Here is an 18,506-nt window from a genome sequence, read left to right on the forward strand (position 1 = left end):
ATATCAATGAATCAATAATTTAAAACAGCAGTGGTTACAGTATTAGCATTAAACATAACCTTAATGTTTGTTATATATTCCTAAGCATTTTGTTTGTCGTTAGCTTCTAGTAAGAGGCATAAATGCATTTATAAGCAACATGTGTTTGACATTCACTAGCAGTTGTTAATTATGGATGCAATAAATTCATAACTTCTGCATGTAAACTAGCTACTTGCTTTTTGATGAGGGAAAGTTAAGGGGGGACGTACATGAAAATGACCAAATTTGTGAAAAAAATTTTATTGGCTCTTCATTTACTACATGGTATTGAAATTTCAATTACCAAATATTACGTTCCAATTCCGCTTCTAAGGGGGAAAAAAATAATAATTTGTAATAGCTTGCACAGGGCGACGCCCCCCCATCTTGGTCTTCATCCTCTCGTATATCTATTTATACTGCGTTTTTTTCCAGTTTTGTGCAGTCACAATGCAGGGAACGTTTGTGTACTACATCAAGAAGGCTGTGGAATAATATCTCTGCCGCTGGTTTTATATTCTTTGATTTATAGCGTTTGTTTACGAGTGTTTGTTTGGAATACATTTTTACGAAAGTTGTAAGTAGACTTGTTATTATATTTTGCAGCATGCCGCGTTCTAGTAAGGTGTTTAAAAAGGTTAGAAAGTGTCAAGCTTCTCGATGTAGTAAAGACAACTTGAAAACCAGCCCCATAATAACAAATGGAAACGATACTTCAACCAAGAAAGCGAGTGCTTCGAGAAGGAAAATTGACAGCTGTCAATCACTTGATGATTGTGGCTCAGACACTCAAGCTACTAGTGGTTTTAGGCTTATTGATTTGAAAATACTATCTGATATTATATCATCTGCTTGTGTATGTGCTGACTGTGGTGCAAAAAGTTTGAGATTATATGACGAAGAAAACAGAATTGGAATAGTGTGTATGTTGCATCTTACTTGTGAAAGCTGTCATTCAGACACTGCTTTTAGAACTTCGGCATCAAGTAACCGGATATATGAAGCAAATATGCGTTTAATATATGGCATGAGATGTTTGGGCATAGGCAGGGAAGGTACCAGACTGTTTTGTGGGATCATGAACATGCCACAACCAAGTGCTAGGTACACCACTGGAAATAAAACACTGCTAAGTGCTCTTCAAGAGGAAGTGGAAGAAAACTTGAAGTCCTCTGCAAAGGAAGCTGTGAAGATGAATAGTGAACTAAAGACAGAAGCAGATAACACGCCAGACACCGATTTGTGTGTGTCATGTGATGGAACGTGGATGAAGCGTGGACATACATCACTGTATGGAGTATCATCTGTCATTAGTGTTGATACTGGAAAAATTCTTGACGTTCAGGTAATGAGCAAATATTGCTATAGCTGTGTACTCGGAAAGAGAGCTGGTGAAGTGGAAGAAAATAAGTGGCAGGTTGAACACAAGAAAGTGTGCTGTAGAAATTATTCTGGTTCTAGTGGTGGAATGGAACCTGCAGCTATGAAACTTATGTTCCATCGAAGTGTGGAAAAGTACGGTGTTAGATACACAAAATACCTTGGTGATGGTGACTCCAGCTCCTTCAAAACTGTTTTGGAAAGTGAACCTTATGGTCCCCATTGTGCTATAGAAAAGTTGGAATGTGTTGGACATGTGCAAAAACGAATGGGAGGCAGACTTTTAAAATTGAAACGTGAATTGAAGGGCAGGAAACTTGAGGATGGAAAACTTTTAGGTGGTCCCAACAGACTCACAGACAAAGAAATTCATTCTTTACAAGTGTACTATGGCAAGGCAATAAGGGACAACAGTGGAAATTTGAATAACATGCAGAAGGCTGTGTGGTCTATTTATTTTCATAAACTATCCACAGATGACAAACCTGTACATAATTTGTGTGACATATCGTGGTGCAAATTCAAGCAGGCTGAGCGTGATGGCATGAACTATTCACACAAGCACAGTTTACCTGTGGCTGTTTTAAGTGCTATAAAACCAACATTTAGGTGTTTAGCAGAGCCAGACCTCCTACGAAAGTGTGTGCATGGAAAGACACAAAACCCTAATGAAAGTTACAACTCACTGATTTGGAAACGTTGCCCAAAAACAACATTTGTTTCAACAATTATTGTTGAAATTGCTGCATATGATGCTTGTTTAGTTTTTAACAATGGTAATCTTGGAAGAATAAAAACTCTACAGAGGCTAGGATTTCATCCAGGAGCTTTCACCTATTCAATATTGAAGGACATCGATGACAAAAGAGTTGCTGCGGCTGATATTACAGCCAATAAAATTGAACAGCAGGTTAACCAAAGAAGACAAGCAAAGAAGAGACTGCTTGCAGATGAAGAGGAGTATGCATATGGCTTGCACTAGTTCACACAGAGACGGTAAGACCTAATACAAACACTATCAAATCATTGATTCAGTTTTCCCGTAACTTACATTTTTATAACTTTATGTACCTTTTTCTCAAAAACCACAAAAGGTAGAGAAGTGAAATTTGGTATATGACTAGTCAGTACTATAGTGAAAAATTCTGTGGAAGGAATTTTCATTTAATAAAATAGTAAGGTATTTATGGTAGAAAATATTCCTTAAATTTGATATATTATTTTTCAGGGAAATTGGGAGACCCGTAAAAACTGAACAAAAGAAGATATAAAAATTCTGCTCCACAGAGTTTTGTAATTATTTGGTATGAAAGTGTGTACAAAAATTCATTAACATTGCTCTCACAGTTTTCTCAAAAAAGGAACATTTGTAATTACATTGTTGAAAAAAAATTAATTGTTAATAATTAAAGATGTAAAAGGTCAATAAAAATGAAAATTTAGGTTCATATGCGCATAACATTTCTTAATAACTGTACCAAATTTGGATTGATTATCTTAAAAAATTAGAGTTTTATAAAATACTTTTAAAATTACTGCAGTTTCGTGTACGTCCCCCCTTAAGAAGATGTGAGCATGTCACAAAGGCAGAGATGATCTCAATTAAATTTAGTACATGTAATGCTGACACCTGCTGTGCGACAGTGTAAACTGATTGTCGAACTGAACTGCAGAAAAAAATTTGTTTATACAGTGTTTTAAGATAGTTGTGTTGTATGTTATTAATTCAAGTGAGTAAACTAGAACACTGTGATGCCATAAAATGCTTTTCTCATATAGGGGCTGTAGTATGAAAATTTAGTGTGGATCATGATTGGATGGAGGAGTGAACTGAGTCAGACAGGGTTCATTATTGATTTTGGATGGAGTCTGATTGGTAGGGTTAGTGGCAAAAAAGTGTTTCCACTCTATGGACTGGGAAAAAGGAGAGAATGTCTTTACAAGTCCAGCATGATTAAATTTGGGGAAGGATTGATGCCTCAGTGAGATGGAGGGTCTTGGAGAATATGCTCATGACTGTGCTTTGGGTCTGTTTAGGTTCTGGATTCTGTATGATAGTGGGATGGAGTTTCTGAGGGGATGTAAATGTAGTAAGTCAGTGAGGCAGGATTTGTTGACTCTGAGGGGATGAAGGGGAGGTTTGGAGGCTCTTATAAAAGTGGTGGTTAGTGGCACTACAGTGCAGGAGTAGAAGGTGAACAGGTTGATAGTTTTTTGAGGGGACATCATACACGCTGCCATAATTCGTGGAGGGCAAGAGATTCAGTCAGTGAGATGGGATGCAGGAATTTGGGATTGCAGAGAAGGAGAATTTCACAGATAGAAAGGAGGTATTGCTAGGAGGTTTGGGCCTGATTTATATGGTTTTTGCAGGACTTGTTTGGTGATGGCTGTAGACTGACAGAATTTGAACAAATATAGGTCATTATGGTGGGAAGGGTAATTTTGTGGTAAGGCCATCTGAAGGTCTAAGAATAATTGTGTTGGTGGTGAGATAATGCACCAACAGTGGTCACATAGCTGCATGTTGTGCTTCGATGAGACCATTGTTAGAGTGTGGCTTGGAAGCCAGAGCATGTACAGTTTGGAAGGTGACAGTAAAACACAGGAAAGAAACGGAAAAGGACAGACACATACCAAAGTAATGCTTTAGAGAACAGTAATATAGGAAAGCAGCGCTAGTTTGTGGGATGAAAGGAAAGCCGTTAGGTAAAATCAGACAATGGGAAGTCCAGGAGCGAATAACAACAATATGATTAAAAGCATAGATTGCTACTTACCACATAGAGGAGGCACTAAGCCACAGGAAGTGACAATGCTGCCCTCCAATACTAAATTGGTGATCCCTTGAAGCCTCAGAATATGTCCTACCAACCAATCCCTTCTTCTAGTCAAGTTGTGCCACAAACTCCTCTTCTCCCCAGTTCTACTCAATACCTCCTCATTAGTTATTTGATCTACCCATCTAATCTTCAGCATTCTTCTGTAGCACCACATTTCAAAAGTTTCGATTCTCTTCTTGTCCAAACTATTTATCGTCCATGTTTCACTTCCAAACATGGCTACACTCCATACAAACACTTTCAGAAACAACTTCCTGATACTTAAATCTATACTCGATGTTAACAAATTTCTCTTCTTCAGAAACCAGTCTACATTTTATATCCTCTCTACTTCGACCATCCTCAGTTATTTTGCTCCCCAAATAGCAAAACTCATTTACTGCTTTAAGCGTTTCATTTCCTAATCTAATACCCTCAGCATCACCCGATTTAATTTGATTACATTCCATTATCCTCATTTTGCTTTTGTTGATGTTCATCTTATATCCTCCATTCAAGACCCTGTCCATTCCGTTCAGCTGCTCTTCCAGGTCCTTTGCTGTCTCTGACACAATTACAATGTCATCGGTAATCCTCAAAGTTTTAATTTCTTCTCCATGGATTTTAATTCCTACTCCAAATTTTTCTTTTGTTTCCTTTACTGCTTGCTCAATATACACATTGAATAACATCAAGGATAGGCTACAACCCTGTCTCACTCCCTTCCCAACCACTGCTTCCCTTTCATCTCCCTCAACTCTTATAACTGCCATCTGGTTTCTGTACAAATTGTAAATAGCCTTTCGCTCCCCTGCCACCTTCAGAATTTGAAAGAGAGTATTCCAATCAAGGGTTAGCAGTCTATTATCGTCAGCAACCTAGTCCTGCAGAATTATATCAATCAGGCTCAAACCTCCTTGCAATACCTCCTCTCCATCCATAAAATTCTCCTTTTATGAATCCCAAATTTTCACACCCTATGCCACTAATTGGAACCCTTACCCTCAAAGAAGCAGAGCAGCACACACATCACCACCTCAAAAATCTCTACAGTCTGTTCACTTCCTACTCCTACCTTAGATTACCACTATCTACCATCTCTACAAGTGCGTGCAAACCTTCCCTGCATCCCCCCGTAGTTGACAAACACTGTCTTGCAGACCTACTAAATTTACTACATCCTCAGAAGCACCCTCCCACCAAACATACAAAGTCCAGAACCTATACAGACCACAGACACAATCATAAACCTGTTCTCCAAAAGCCTCATTCCCACCTCTTGCCCCACTCTCAAATTTAATGATACTGGATTTGTTACAGACTTTCTCTCCTACTCCCGGTCCCTGAAGTGGAAACACTTTTTTGCCACCAACCTTATCAATAAGATTCAGTCCAATATCAATACTTAACCCAGCCTGACTCAGTTCATTCCTCAATTTAACTGTGATCAATCCCACTGCCCCCAAATCAGTCCACCAGCTACCAGATTCATTCACCAATGGACTCTGAAACAGTGACACCATTCCAGAAATTTAGTGGGATCTCCAGTCTCTTCTCATATCCTTAGGCCCCAGAAACTCTCCCCTGAGTCTGTCTCTCTCACCACCCCTTACACTCCCCACACTCCTACTTTCTACATCTTTCCTAGAGTCCATGAACTCAACCACCCAGGCTGCTCTGTTGTGGCTGGTTATTATGTGTTCATTGAGAGAATCTCTGCTCTCATGGACCAACGCCTTCAGCCTATTACCTGTAACATACCCTCCTAATAAAAGACTCGAACCATTTTCTCCACTGAATCTCCACAGTTCCTGTTCCTTTACCACCCAGTGCTCTGCTTGACGTTGTTGTTGCACCTCCCTTACACTAACATCCCTAATGCCCGTGACATTGCCACTATCGAACCTACCTTTTCCAATGCCTCACTGACTCCAGATCTGCTAGCTTCGTCCCAGTTATCACAACCACCTATATTGTCACCCACAATTACTTCTCCTTTAAAGGCATCACTTACAACCAGATCCATTAGTACAGCAATGAGTACCCACATACTATGCCAACATATCCATGGGACATCTACAGGAATCCTCCTTAACCACCCAGAATCCCAAACTCCTCACCTTGTTCAGATTTATTGATGACATCTGCATGATCTGGATCATTGTTGAGGACACCCTACCTGTGTTCCTCCAGCGCCTTAACACCTTCTCCCTCATTCATTTCAGCTGGTCTTCCCAATAAAACAAGCCATCTTCATTGATGTTGATCTCCATCTCAAAGGATGGCTACATCAGTACCTTCATTCACATCAGACCTACCAATCACCAACAATACATCCATTTCAACAGCTGCCACCCATTCCATACCAAGAAGTCTCTTCCATACATCCTAGCCACCCATGCTTGTGTCACATCTGTAGTGATGAGCAGTCCCTCTTGAAATATGCCAAGGGTCTCACAGATGCTTTCACATACCAAACTTACCCCTCCAACTTTGTTCAGAAACTGGTCTCCCATGCCTTGTCTCTCTAGTCACCTTCCATCTCCCACATACCCCACCGTCTGACCATAAGGGAGCACTCCTATTGCGACTTAGTGTCACCCATGACTCGAGCAACTGAACTGCATTCTTTTGACTAACTCTTATCATGCCCTGAAATTCAGAATACCCTACCCACTATCCTCCCCACCTATCCCATAGTGGTATTCTTTTGGCCACTGAACCTAACAATATTCATGTCCATCCCTATCCAGCCCTGCTCCCAATCCCCTGCCTCATGGCTCATATCCCTAGAATAGATCATGATGCAAGACCTGTTTCACACATCCCCATGGCACCATCTATCCCAGGCCCAGAACAGACATCTCCTATCCCATCAAAGGCAGGACTACTTGTGAAAGCAGCCGTGTGGTCTACAAACTAAGCTGCAACAACTGTGCTGTTTTTTACATGTGCATGACAGCTAACATGTTACCTGTCTACATGAATGGCCACTGTCAAGAGACAGCTGGACCACCCAGTTGCTCAATGCACTGCCCAACACAATGTACTTCACTTCAGTAAGTGCCTCACAGTTTGCACCATCTGGATCCTTACTACCAACACCAGATTTTCTAAATTATGCAGGTAGGAACTCTCCCTGCAACATATCTGTCATACCTGTAACCTCCCTGGCCACAGCCTTCACTAGTATCATCCTGCACCTTCCTGTCCCCTATCCACTCCAGCACTGCACATTCCTTCTGTTCCAATAGTCTTTTCCTCTTCTCTACTTCTCTCATCTCCCCTTTTCCACCCACCATTCTCCCCTCTCCTTGCACAGCCTCCTGACTCTGCACCTAACAGTCCTATCCTGTCCCCACCACATCCCTGCATGGTCTCACAGGTAGCACAACACTTTCCCATCCACCCCAGATGGCTGCTCACGTCAGATGCTGTTGCAGTCCGCAGTTGGGTCACAGGAGCCAGAGACAGTGACCATGTGTGTGTGAGTTTCGCTTCTTTATAGTTCACTTATCTAAGAAATGTTTTTCATTCATCACACACTCCTGGAACTCTTGAGCACAGTAAAATCCTTTACTTTCATCCATTTTGAAATGCTAGTTTTAAATTTATTTATAGGCAACATGTAGGCACTTTCAGGTAATCTGTTGAAGTAGACACTACCAAAACATTTATAGCTGTTATACCTCTTTGCTGACATAGCATATGGAATGTTAAATGTCTGCCCACTTCTTGTGCTATGGTCATAGACTGACCTGCCTCCATAGGTGATAAGTACTTAAGCTTTCTTTGACAAATACGAGACCATTATCGATAGTCCTAGGTACTGTAGGTCAACAGAAGTGACCGATTCCCACATCTGCTTTGACCCATGATGTAAGGGTGTTGTGATGTGTGACGTCATTAGGATGCGGAGTTTATGAGTTGGTTGTGTTTGTAGATGACTTTTTGTGTTTGATGGTACCCTCTGGTGGTGGTGGTGGTGGTGATGGTGGTGTGTGTGTGTGTGTGTTGTGTGTGTGTGTGTGTGTGTGTGTGTGTGTGTGTGTGTTTTAATTTCTGTAGGGATGTTTGATTTTTGGGTTTTTGGATGTGTATTGGTTTTATTTTTATTTTTTGTAGTTGTATGTGTTGGTTTTTTTGGTTTTCATAGTTGTAGGTGTTGTTTTTGTGGTATTGGCAGTTGCAGTTGAGCTATATAGTTCAAGGGAAGCATCCGATTCCTGTGGATTTCTTTTTTTCATCATTTTGTGTGTTTTGGGATCATGGTGTGTCCTTTACTGTTATAATTAGCTTGTTCCACCCTAAAACCGCCAATTTCCCATGGTTTTTCCATTAGTTTGATTGTATTTTTGGAGGGATATGTTATTGTCTTATTTATATGTATTTTCGTGTTTGTTGTCATGTGTATGTAGTGACATCATAAGCGCCATATTGGAGACACTGAGAATGGCTATTTCCGCCATACTTATGATGTTATGGGTCAAAGCAGATGGGTGGAATTGGACACTTCTGGAATCCCAGTACTGTTATTATCTTAAGTTGTTTAAAATAATCTCTACATGATTTACCTGGGTTAAGACCTGGAATGCACCTGATAATATTCTTTAGCCATTTGAATCCTAATTTTGAGCCTACAGAATTATCCTTTGGTAGCATTGCATAACTTGGGTGGGACTGGAAGAACCTGAAATATGCACATAACAGGAGTTCTTTACTGACACTGCTTCTCAACTTGTATTGCAGATAGACGACATGAGCTAGGCTGCCTTCAGTAGTACATTTGCCTCAAAGCAATTACTAAATCTCTCTGTCACTACCACCATACTAGCTTGGACATTTCTGAAGTTAGTATCACATGTGATGAGTGTTGTTTTATGTGTGTATGGTATGCATCACATGACACAACTGTGGGCAAATTATTTATGTAAGTAATAAACAAAAAACATCCAAGAACAGATCCCTGAGGTATACCGGAAGACAATCTGTCTTTTGACTATTTATTTTCACCAAATGTTTTCTATTGTTCAAGTAAGACTGCATTAGGGACAGGGCCTTCTCTGCTACTCCTTAGTGGTGGAGTTTTCTGAGAAGAATATTGTGGGAATCCATATCAAATGCTTTACTTAGTTCCATCAGTATTATGCAGATTATCTCTTTATTTTCAAAGCAGTTGTATATCTTTGCTGCCATATTCTTAATTGCTTATTGAAATGCTGAACCTGAGCCCATATTAAGTATATCATTATACTGCAAATATTGGCTCATCTGTTTACGCATGCAGTATTCTATTTTAGTTATCCTGAGAGGCTACATCTGCTTTCTTAAGTACTGGTCTAATTACAGGTATTTTTTAGACATTCTGGATAATTGCCTTCATTTAAGATTTTATTAAATATTTTACGCAATGGGATTACAATTTGTTTGTTTGTTTATTTAATAATATAATTTGAGAGGCCATAATAACCCTCTGTCCTAGAATTTTGCTGCTGATTCAGTGACCACCTTCTCTGCTGCAATGAGTTCAGCAAAAGTTGTGTGTTGCTTTATTGTTTGTTACTGGCAATAGTGTCTCTGCCTTAGTCACATCCTCCTCATTGTTGTCATCTGAGTGACGACTGACGAAATAAACATTTAGGATCTTCGGTGGAATTAATATCTAGTGTACTTTGTCATCACAATTTATTTCTTTTCTAATAATTTCTCACACAACTTTGCATTTATTCACTAAGTTGAGTTCAGTATAGGTGTATGTATAATTTGTTTTTCACTCTTACATGATTTCAGATGTGTAAAGCTTTGTCACATTCATAAACATTTCCTTGTAACGTTGTAACCTTCGCTATGATACAGTATGTCATGATTCTTATTTTACTTACATGTGGGGTGTACCATATTTCATGATTGAGTGCGGTGACTGTTTGCTCGGTTCCGGTCTAAATATTTGAGGGCAATTCACTAACATCTGCTTTGGTTATTATTTTGTCCCATTTTATTGTCTTCAGTTAATTTTTCAACTGGCTTAGCTTTGAGTCAGTAATCAGTCATGTAGTTCTTCTATGTTCAGTGCAGGTTGCACTTTAATACTGTTAAGAATTTATCTGAGCCATAGTCCATCGCTGGCCGGTGTGGCTGAGCGGTTCTAGGCGCTTCAGTCTGGAACCACGCGACTGCTGCGGTCACAGGTTCGAATCCTGTGTGTGATGTCCTTAGGTTAGTTAGGTTTAAGTAGTTCTAAGTTCTAGGGGACTGATGACCTCAGATGTTAAGTCCCATAGTGCTCAGAACCATTTGAACCATAGTCCATCATGATCAAAACTGTAAAATCTGACTTTGTCAGATTCTACTTTGTTTAGATGAAAATTACATATTATGTTATATAAGCATGCTGTCTGCCTTGTGGGTTTTCCATTAATGCAGCAGAAATTAAAAGATATTAATGTATTTAGCAGAAGTTAACATTTCTATTCTTAAACCTAATGGCTATATTGATGTCACCAAACATTAATATTCTATACTCAATATGTTTAAATAGCTAGAGCATCAGTTTCTCCAGCGGTTTCAGAAACAAGTCTATGTTGTGACTCAGGAGGCAGTATATCGAAGCAGTTATAATTTCAACTGCAGTTTCATATTTTGTCTCAAGGCACATTTCAATTACGTCCATAACTTCATCAATTAAGTTCACAGTATTTTTAACATAGACAGATTCACAAACATGTTTTGCCATTGTTCTGTGGTAGGTACTTGTCAAGACGTACTCATATGGAACACTTAATTTTAGGTCCTCATGTCTCAGTCAGTGCTCATTTAGTAATAGTACTTTGCAGTTTTAGTTTTCAAGCCAGTTACAAAATTCATTAACTTTATACTTAGAGATGGCACATTGGTATGCAAGAATGTGATACTTTGTGCTTGGGGGTTATCTGTTTGTGGTAATGTACTTCCTTGTTCCTGATGTTTTTTGGTATACTGCACTGTACTGTGTGGGTAATGTGTAAAATCATAGCTATTCTCTTTCTTCACTTGGGGATTATGAGGGTGACAAAATTATTTGGCATATGACTGTTTACTACGCACAATATTATATTACATGGGAACTCACTATACCGTGTGCTGGCCCCATTCCTCCATTTTCCTGCCAGGCTGGTTTCTACTGCTGAAGTGGTATTATCAAGGTTGAGCTAAATTCCACAGTACTATTTTTAATGTAATTACCTGTGTGTAGAGTTATTTGTCTCTTATCTTTATGATTAAGATGGATACCACTCTTGTGTGGCTTTCACAGGTTTTCTCAAGACCAGCACTAAATTTTGTGATTTCAGCATAGTCGCAGGACCAGCTTGGGAGACTATCTTTTAGGAACATTTGTTTGATGTATGTTAACCACACTGGTTTTAGGTTTCCTACTGTGAATTTCCTGTTTTTGCAGTAAATATCATTAGCTCTTGCACTGAAAACAATGTAGTCTTCTGTGCCCATGTGCACAGAGTGCTGTATTATGTTTTTGATAACATAAAAAATGGAGCAGCAGGACTACTTGTCCCTTCAATAGAATACCTATAATTTACATTTTCATTTAGGAAGACCAGAATCCCTCTATCATCAATATCAGCCAACACAAGAGTTTTTCTTCTTCTGGTAATTTTTCCTTGTTGCTTTCTCGTGCATCTTCTGTCGTAAATTTTTCGCCACTATATTGAGTCTGTTATGTGTAAACATACAGCTTTGTACACCGTTACTGCTGCCTAATACTTTATTCTTGAGTTTGCTTCTCAAGTGACTAGGATTAGAACTTATGTATATGCCTTTTATTTCTGGAGAACTTTTCATTCACTAACTGCAAGTCTGCAGCTTTGCACACCTTCTGTGATACTATTTTTGCCTCTTCCTTTTGTTGATCAGACTTTATACATATAGAAACATTTCCTCTTTATTTTATCATCCATAAGTGATAATACAATGTGCATCTGACAATTCAGAGAACAGTCTCAGAAAATAATACAAAATACCTTTACTGACCTTCAGAGTAATCACCATTAGCTATAACACACTTCTGACATCAGTCATTTAGCTGTTGGAAACTGTCAGCAAATGATTCTTGTGATATCACTCAAAACAACATGGTTATGCATTGTTGGCTATCCATAATGCCTGTGAATGTTTCCAAACAATAGTGCTTACACTGTCTTGCTTATTTAACTCTACTGGTCTCATTCTCAAAGACAGCTGCCGATCATCCACAAGCATTCCTCACATTCACCTCATTGCAAAATGGAGCAACACATTAACATGAAGTTTTCGTTCAAATTAGGAAAAACAAAACAGAGACTCAGAATGTCAGTGCAACTGCACTGGATTGAAGCAGTGAGCAAAAATCATGTTTTTGAGTGGTTTAAAAGCCTTAGAAATAGAAAGGATGGTATTAAGGATGATTCGCATTTGGGTCAACACATAAAATCACAGACTACATTGAACGAGTGTGACTTATACTTGCAGACGATCAGTAGCTGTCTTTGAGAATGGAAGCAGAATAGTTGAAGACAAGTAAGGACAGTGTAAGCACTATTGCTCACAAACATTTGCAGATGATGCAGATATCCAAGAACACGTGACCACAGCATTTCAAGTGATTACAAGAGAAGTGTTTGCTGACAGTTTCCAACAGCTTTACAACTAATGTCATAAGCATGTTGCAGCTAATTGCAATTACTTTAAAAGCCAGTAAATGTATTTTGCTTGCAACTCTTGTTTCCTTTTTCTGCTGAGAACATTCACCAAACTTTTCAGACGCATCTCATATGCCATCATTACCCTCACTGTCTCTGCTGTTCATTGTCCAATCACATTTTAGCACAACACTGCCCATTCTTCCAGTTTATCACAAGTTTGTTGTTTTCTTTCATTGAGGAATCAGTTTTAGGACACCAGAAATGAAGTATGCTATTATATTTCACACATTGAATGTCTTTTTTGCTGTTATTGTGTCCTTGTTACACTTTTCACTGATTGAAGAGGAAATATCACTTATAGGAATATATTTGTTCTGTGCTTCCTGTTCAAGTTGTTGGTTTTCTTTTAGTAGGAATAGTGTCATTGTTGAGTGACTGAAGGATAGTACAAGATGACTTAGACAAAATTTCAAACTGGTTGATGAACGGCAACTACCTCTAAATGTAGAAAAAATGTAAGTTAATTCTGTGATGTTTGGATACAGCATTAGCAGCATCTTGCTTTGCACAGTCATTTTGTTTAAATATCTGAGCGTAATGTTGCAAAGTGGTAGGAAATGGAACAAGCATGTGAAGATTGTAGTGGGGAAGGTGAATGAAGGCGAATGGTCAGGTTTGATTTTTTGGGAGAATTTTGGAAAGTGTGGTTCACCTGCATATAGAGGAGACTGCATATAGAACGCTAGTGAAACCCATCCTTGAGTTCTGCTTGAGTATTTGGGATCCCCACCAGATCAGGATAAAGGAGGACATTGGAGCAATTCAGAGATGGGCCTGTAGGTTTGTTACCGGTAGGTTGGATCAACGTGCAAGAGATCTCTGGAAATTAAAATGGAAATCCCTGGAGGGAAGATGCTGTTCTTTTCAAGGAACACTACTGAGAAAATTTATACAAATTTAGAGAAACTGGGGCTGACTGTAGAATGCTCCTACTGCCACCAACATACATTTCACTTAAGGACCATGAACATAAGATAAGAGGAATTATGGCTCATATGGAACCATATAGACAGTTGTTTTTCCCTCACTCTGCTTGTGAGTGGAGCAGGAAGGGAAATGACTAGTAGTGGTACAACACACCCTCTGCAATGCATAATATGATGATTTTCAGAGTATGGAAGATAAGAGGAATTTATGGCTCATATGGAAGCATATAGACAGTTGTTTTTCCCTCACTCTGCTTGTGAGTGGAGCAGGAAGGGAAATGACTAGTAGTGGTACAACACACCCTCTGCAATGCATAATATGATGATTTTCAGAGTATGCACATACATGTAGGTATAGGTGTAGATGCAGATGTAGAGGTTGCTTCAGTCTGTTGATTTCTCTGCAGTAATGTACTGTATTTACATTTTAAAATGAGTTGCGTGCTTCAGTTTCTTGACGTTCTTTTGTTTAGTTCGTTCAGCTTCTCTTAACCCTTAGCCATCACTTGCCAAAAATTCCACACTGTCATCTGTTGATTTGCAGAACTTGGTGAAGGTATCACAGTTGTTCCTGAGCTTGTAAAGGCAATGGTGATGAAATATAAATGAAATTTTTGTATTTTATGAAGTTGCCAAGTTATAGTTAATTACTGATAACATGATGTAATATCTTTAAAAAAAATTTTGCTTTTTTATTCTTTGTAGCAAAGATGTGATGATTCTGGAATAGCTGCTAAGTAAAGTCAATAAAGATGTCTTAAGCAGGTCAAGTGGCATGTGTTCTTGGTGATTTAAAATTAGACTAAATATCGTCAAGCAACATCTTTTGGGAACTGCCGCAAATATTCCATTACAGCAGTTATATTTGGTGACCCCAACGTGATAATAAGAAGATATGACGATAAACGGGGGTCTTTCCGAAGATCGCCTGGAAGCAAACAAAGTTAGCGTCAAAATTCCGCCTTTTTGGAGTGAAAAACCCGAAATTTGGTTTTACCAGGTAGAAGCACAGTTCAGCTTTTGCAGAATTGTCACAGAAGAAACTAAATTTAACCACCTAGTGTCACAATTAGAACCAAAATACGTCGAGAATATTTGGGACATTATCTGCAGCACAGATGTGAATAAATATTCGTTGGCTAAGGAACGTCTACTGAATATTTTCAAAGAAAGTGAAGATAAGCATATTAAGAGATTAGTTACTGGAATTGATTTGGGAAACCAAAAACCTAGTCAGTTATTACGCAAAATGCAAGCCTTGGCAGGTGTAGATGTGTCAGAAAAAGTCCTAAAGACACTTCGGCTAGAAAAACTTCCAGATTTGATAAGGAACATTTTAATTGTCAGTGACGAGGGACTTGAAAAGGTGGCTATAATGGCTGATAGAATAACAGAAATAAATCCCCGTAACAAATTGTATGTCAGAAAATGTGGTGCTTGTAGCCAACAGGATGTTTCGATAACAATGAGTGACTTGATGACAAGAATTTCGGGGCTAGAGCAACAAATGGCCACGCTGTCAACTGGTTATCCGGGCAGGTCTCGTAACAGAAGCTGTGAGCGTCAATGTAAAAGAAGTCTTAGTAAGTCTCGGAATAAATACAACCCCAAGGGCAGGTACTGTTATTACCACTTTCGCTTTGGGCAGAACTGCAAGCCTGAAAAATGCACACCTCCATGTAGCTGGACTGAAAAGGGAAACGTGACCCAGCAGCTGAATTAGTGGCAAGTTCTGCTGCCCAAGTCCATTGCCGCAAAACCCACTTATTTGTAACCAATAAAAAAATGGGATTGCAGTTTTTAGTTAACAGTGGGGCGGATGTTTCTGTAATTCCCGCTCACGCAAATGTTAATGGTGAGTCACCATATAAATTGTATGCTGCAAATGGTACCGAAATTCCTACATATGGAATCGAACTTCGTACTACTGATCTGGGAGTGCGACGTCAATTTCAATGGCCATTTATAGTTGCAAAGATCAATAAAGCTATACTGGGTGCTTATGTTTTGAATAAATTTCAATTATTAGTAGAAGTCCATAATAAAATATTAATAGATGATGTAACCAAGCTCAATGCTGAGCGTAAGGTTGTCAGTCTCAGAGGAAAATGTCCTGAGCACCATGAGCCAAAACACAAAATTTACAGATCTGCTGTTACAGTATCCAGACATAGCTAAATCTAATTTGGTACCTAGCAAAATTAAACATGATGTCAAACACTATATTACCACTGAAGACTCGTCTGGGTTTTCTAGGGCAAGACAATTAGACCCAAAGCGCATGGCGATGGCAAAACAAGAATTTAAATTCATGTTAGACAATGGCAACATTAGACCATCTAAATCTGCATGGGCAAGTCCTCTCCATATTGTACCTAAGAAGGATGGCTCAATATGTCCATGTGGAGATTATAGACGGTTAAATGAAAGAACAATTCCAGACCATTATCCTGTACCTAGAATAGAAGATTTCCATTATATTCTTCAAGGCAAAAACATATTTTCTAAAATCGATCTCTTTAAGGCCTATTATCAAGTACCTATTGCTGAAGAAGATAAGCACAAAACAGCTGTAATCACACACTTTGGACTGTATGAATTTAATGTCATGAGCTTTGACCTGCGTAATTCACCTTCAACATTCCAGCGATTCATTAATGAAGTTATGTTTGGGCTAGATTTTGTGTTTCCTTACCTCGATGACATTTTAATCGCCTCATCCAGTATTGAAGAACACTGAACACACCTTAAACTAGTCCTGGAGCGATTGTCTAATTATGGACTTCGAATCAACATATCAAAGTCAACCTTTGGAGTAAATAAAATTGAATTCCTGGGGTACTGGATAACATTAGAGGGATCCCGTCCAGTACCTGAGAAAGTGCAAGCAATTTTTACCTGACAAACTGCATGATAGTCATGCGGAGATTTCTTGGCATTGTCAACTACTACCGTCGCTACCTTAAAGATGTGGCACAGACTCAAGCTGTTTTGCATGACTATCTTAAGGGAGCAAGAAAGAAGGATAACAGACAAATTCAGTGGACTGAAGAAGCAAAGAAAATGTTTGAGAAACCTAAACACAATATAGTAAATGCTACATTATTGGCTTTTCCTAACTCAGAGCTACCCCTAGCATTATGTACAGACGCGTCGGATATTGCTGTTGATTCTGTGCTCCAGCAACTGGAAAATGGAAATTGGAGACCTGTTGCATTCTTTTCACAGAAACTGAGTAAATCACAGAAGGGTTACAGTACCTATGACCGAGAATTATTGGAATTTACCTTTCTGTAAAAAAAGTTTAAGCATTTACTGGAAGGAAGAGACTTCATAATCTTCACTGATCATAAGCCACTCACATTTGCTCTCAAGCAAAACAATGATAAGGCATCTTCTCGACAGATGAGACTGTTGCAGTACATTTCACAATTTTCGACCGATATTCATCATGTCAGTGGCCATGACAATATTCTTGCAGATGGCCCTATCCAGAGTTGATGAAGTAGTAATACTGGACTATGATGAAATTTCCAAAAACCAGCAACAAGATCAAGAACTACAGCAACTCCGAGCAGGGAACAACTCCTTAAACTTCAAGTCATATCAACTTCCATCAGGGAAAACATTGTGGTGTGACACATCCACTGCAAATATCAGACCTTATATTCCTCAACCTTTTTGTTATCAAATATTTCTTCATTTTCATGGTTTAGCTCATCCTGGCATAAAGACAAGTGAAACTGTTGAGTAGCAGAGCCATTTGGTCAAACATCAAAAGTGATGTGCGACAGTGGACTAAATCCTGTGTCAGTTGTCAGAAAACCAAGGTCACTCGCCACACAAAATCACTGCTAGAGAAGTTTGAAGAACCTGATGAACGTTTCAGTGTTGTACACATTGACCTCGTCGGACCTTTTCCTCCTTCTAATGACATGACTTATTGTTTAACTTGTATTGACCGTTTCACATCTTGGATGGAAGTCATACCACTTGAAGATATTTCAGCTGAAAAAGTGGCAACAGCTTTCTACCAGCACTGGATTGCAAGATCTGGTGTACCATCACAGGTAATCACTGAGCAAGGAACACAGTTTAGATCACAGTTGTTTAATAATTTGGGCATAGTATGTGGAATGAAAATTCAGCACACAATGCCATATCATCCTCAATGCAATGGTAAAATTGAGCGAATACATAGAACTCTGAAGTCTGCAATTAAGGCCCATAACAGTTCTAATTGGACAGAAATTCCGCCTACTGTTCTATTGCTGTTGCGCACTGCAGTGCGAGAAACATCGAACCATTCCATTGCACAGATGGGATATGGAAAAACTATAAGATTTCCTGGTGAATTTTTTGAAGAGTCCACTACAAAGATTGAACTTGATTCATTTGCATCTAATTTGCAAAAGCAAATGCTTCATCTGAAACTTAGTAGGCCTACACAAAGCAAATCAAGATCAGTATTTGTTCCAAAAGATTTGCAAACCTGTTCCCATGTCTTCCTGAGATGTGACAGGGTTATAAAACCATTAGAACCTACATATGATGGTCCCTTTCCTGTCATTTCAAGACATGAAAAATATTTCACTATTAAAAAGCCACAATTTTGTTGAATG

General features: G+C 38.9%; 2 protein-coding genes across 2 annotated transcripts in view; both read left to right on the plus strand.

Annotated features, from left to right (window-relative positions):
• The window catches only part of LOC124795869 (hexokinase type 2-like), a 238,978-nt gene that overhangs the window by 149,627 nt on the left and 70,845 nt on the right, over positions 1 to 18,506 (plus strand). The window lies entirely within an intron of this gene.
• On the plus strand, positions 340 to 2,690 carry LOC124795135. The gene is made up of 2 exons (XM_047259010.1): positions 340 to 2,397; positions 2,630 to 2,690. The coding sequence occupies exon 1, from the start codon at positions 629 to 631 to the stop codon at positions 2,381 to 2,383; it is 1,755 nt and encodes a 584-aa protein (XP_047114966.1). The 5' UTR covers positions 340 to 628; the 3' UTR covers positions 2,384 to 2,397; positions 2,630 to 2,690.

The sequence above is a fragment of the Schistocerca piceifrons genome, chromosome 4 (assembly GCF_021461385.2).
Source record: "Schistocerca piceifrons isolate TAMUIC-IGC-003096 chromosome 4, iqSchPice1.1, whole genome shotgun sequence".
Taxonomy (NCBI): domain Eukaryota; kingdom Metazoa; phylum Arthropoda; class Insecta; order Orthoptera; family Acrididae; genus Schistocerca; species Schistocerca piceifrons.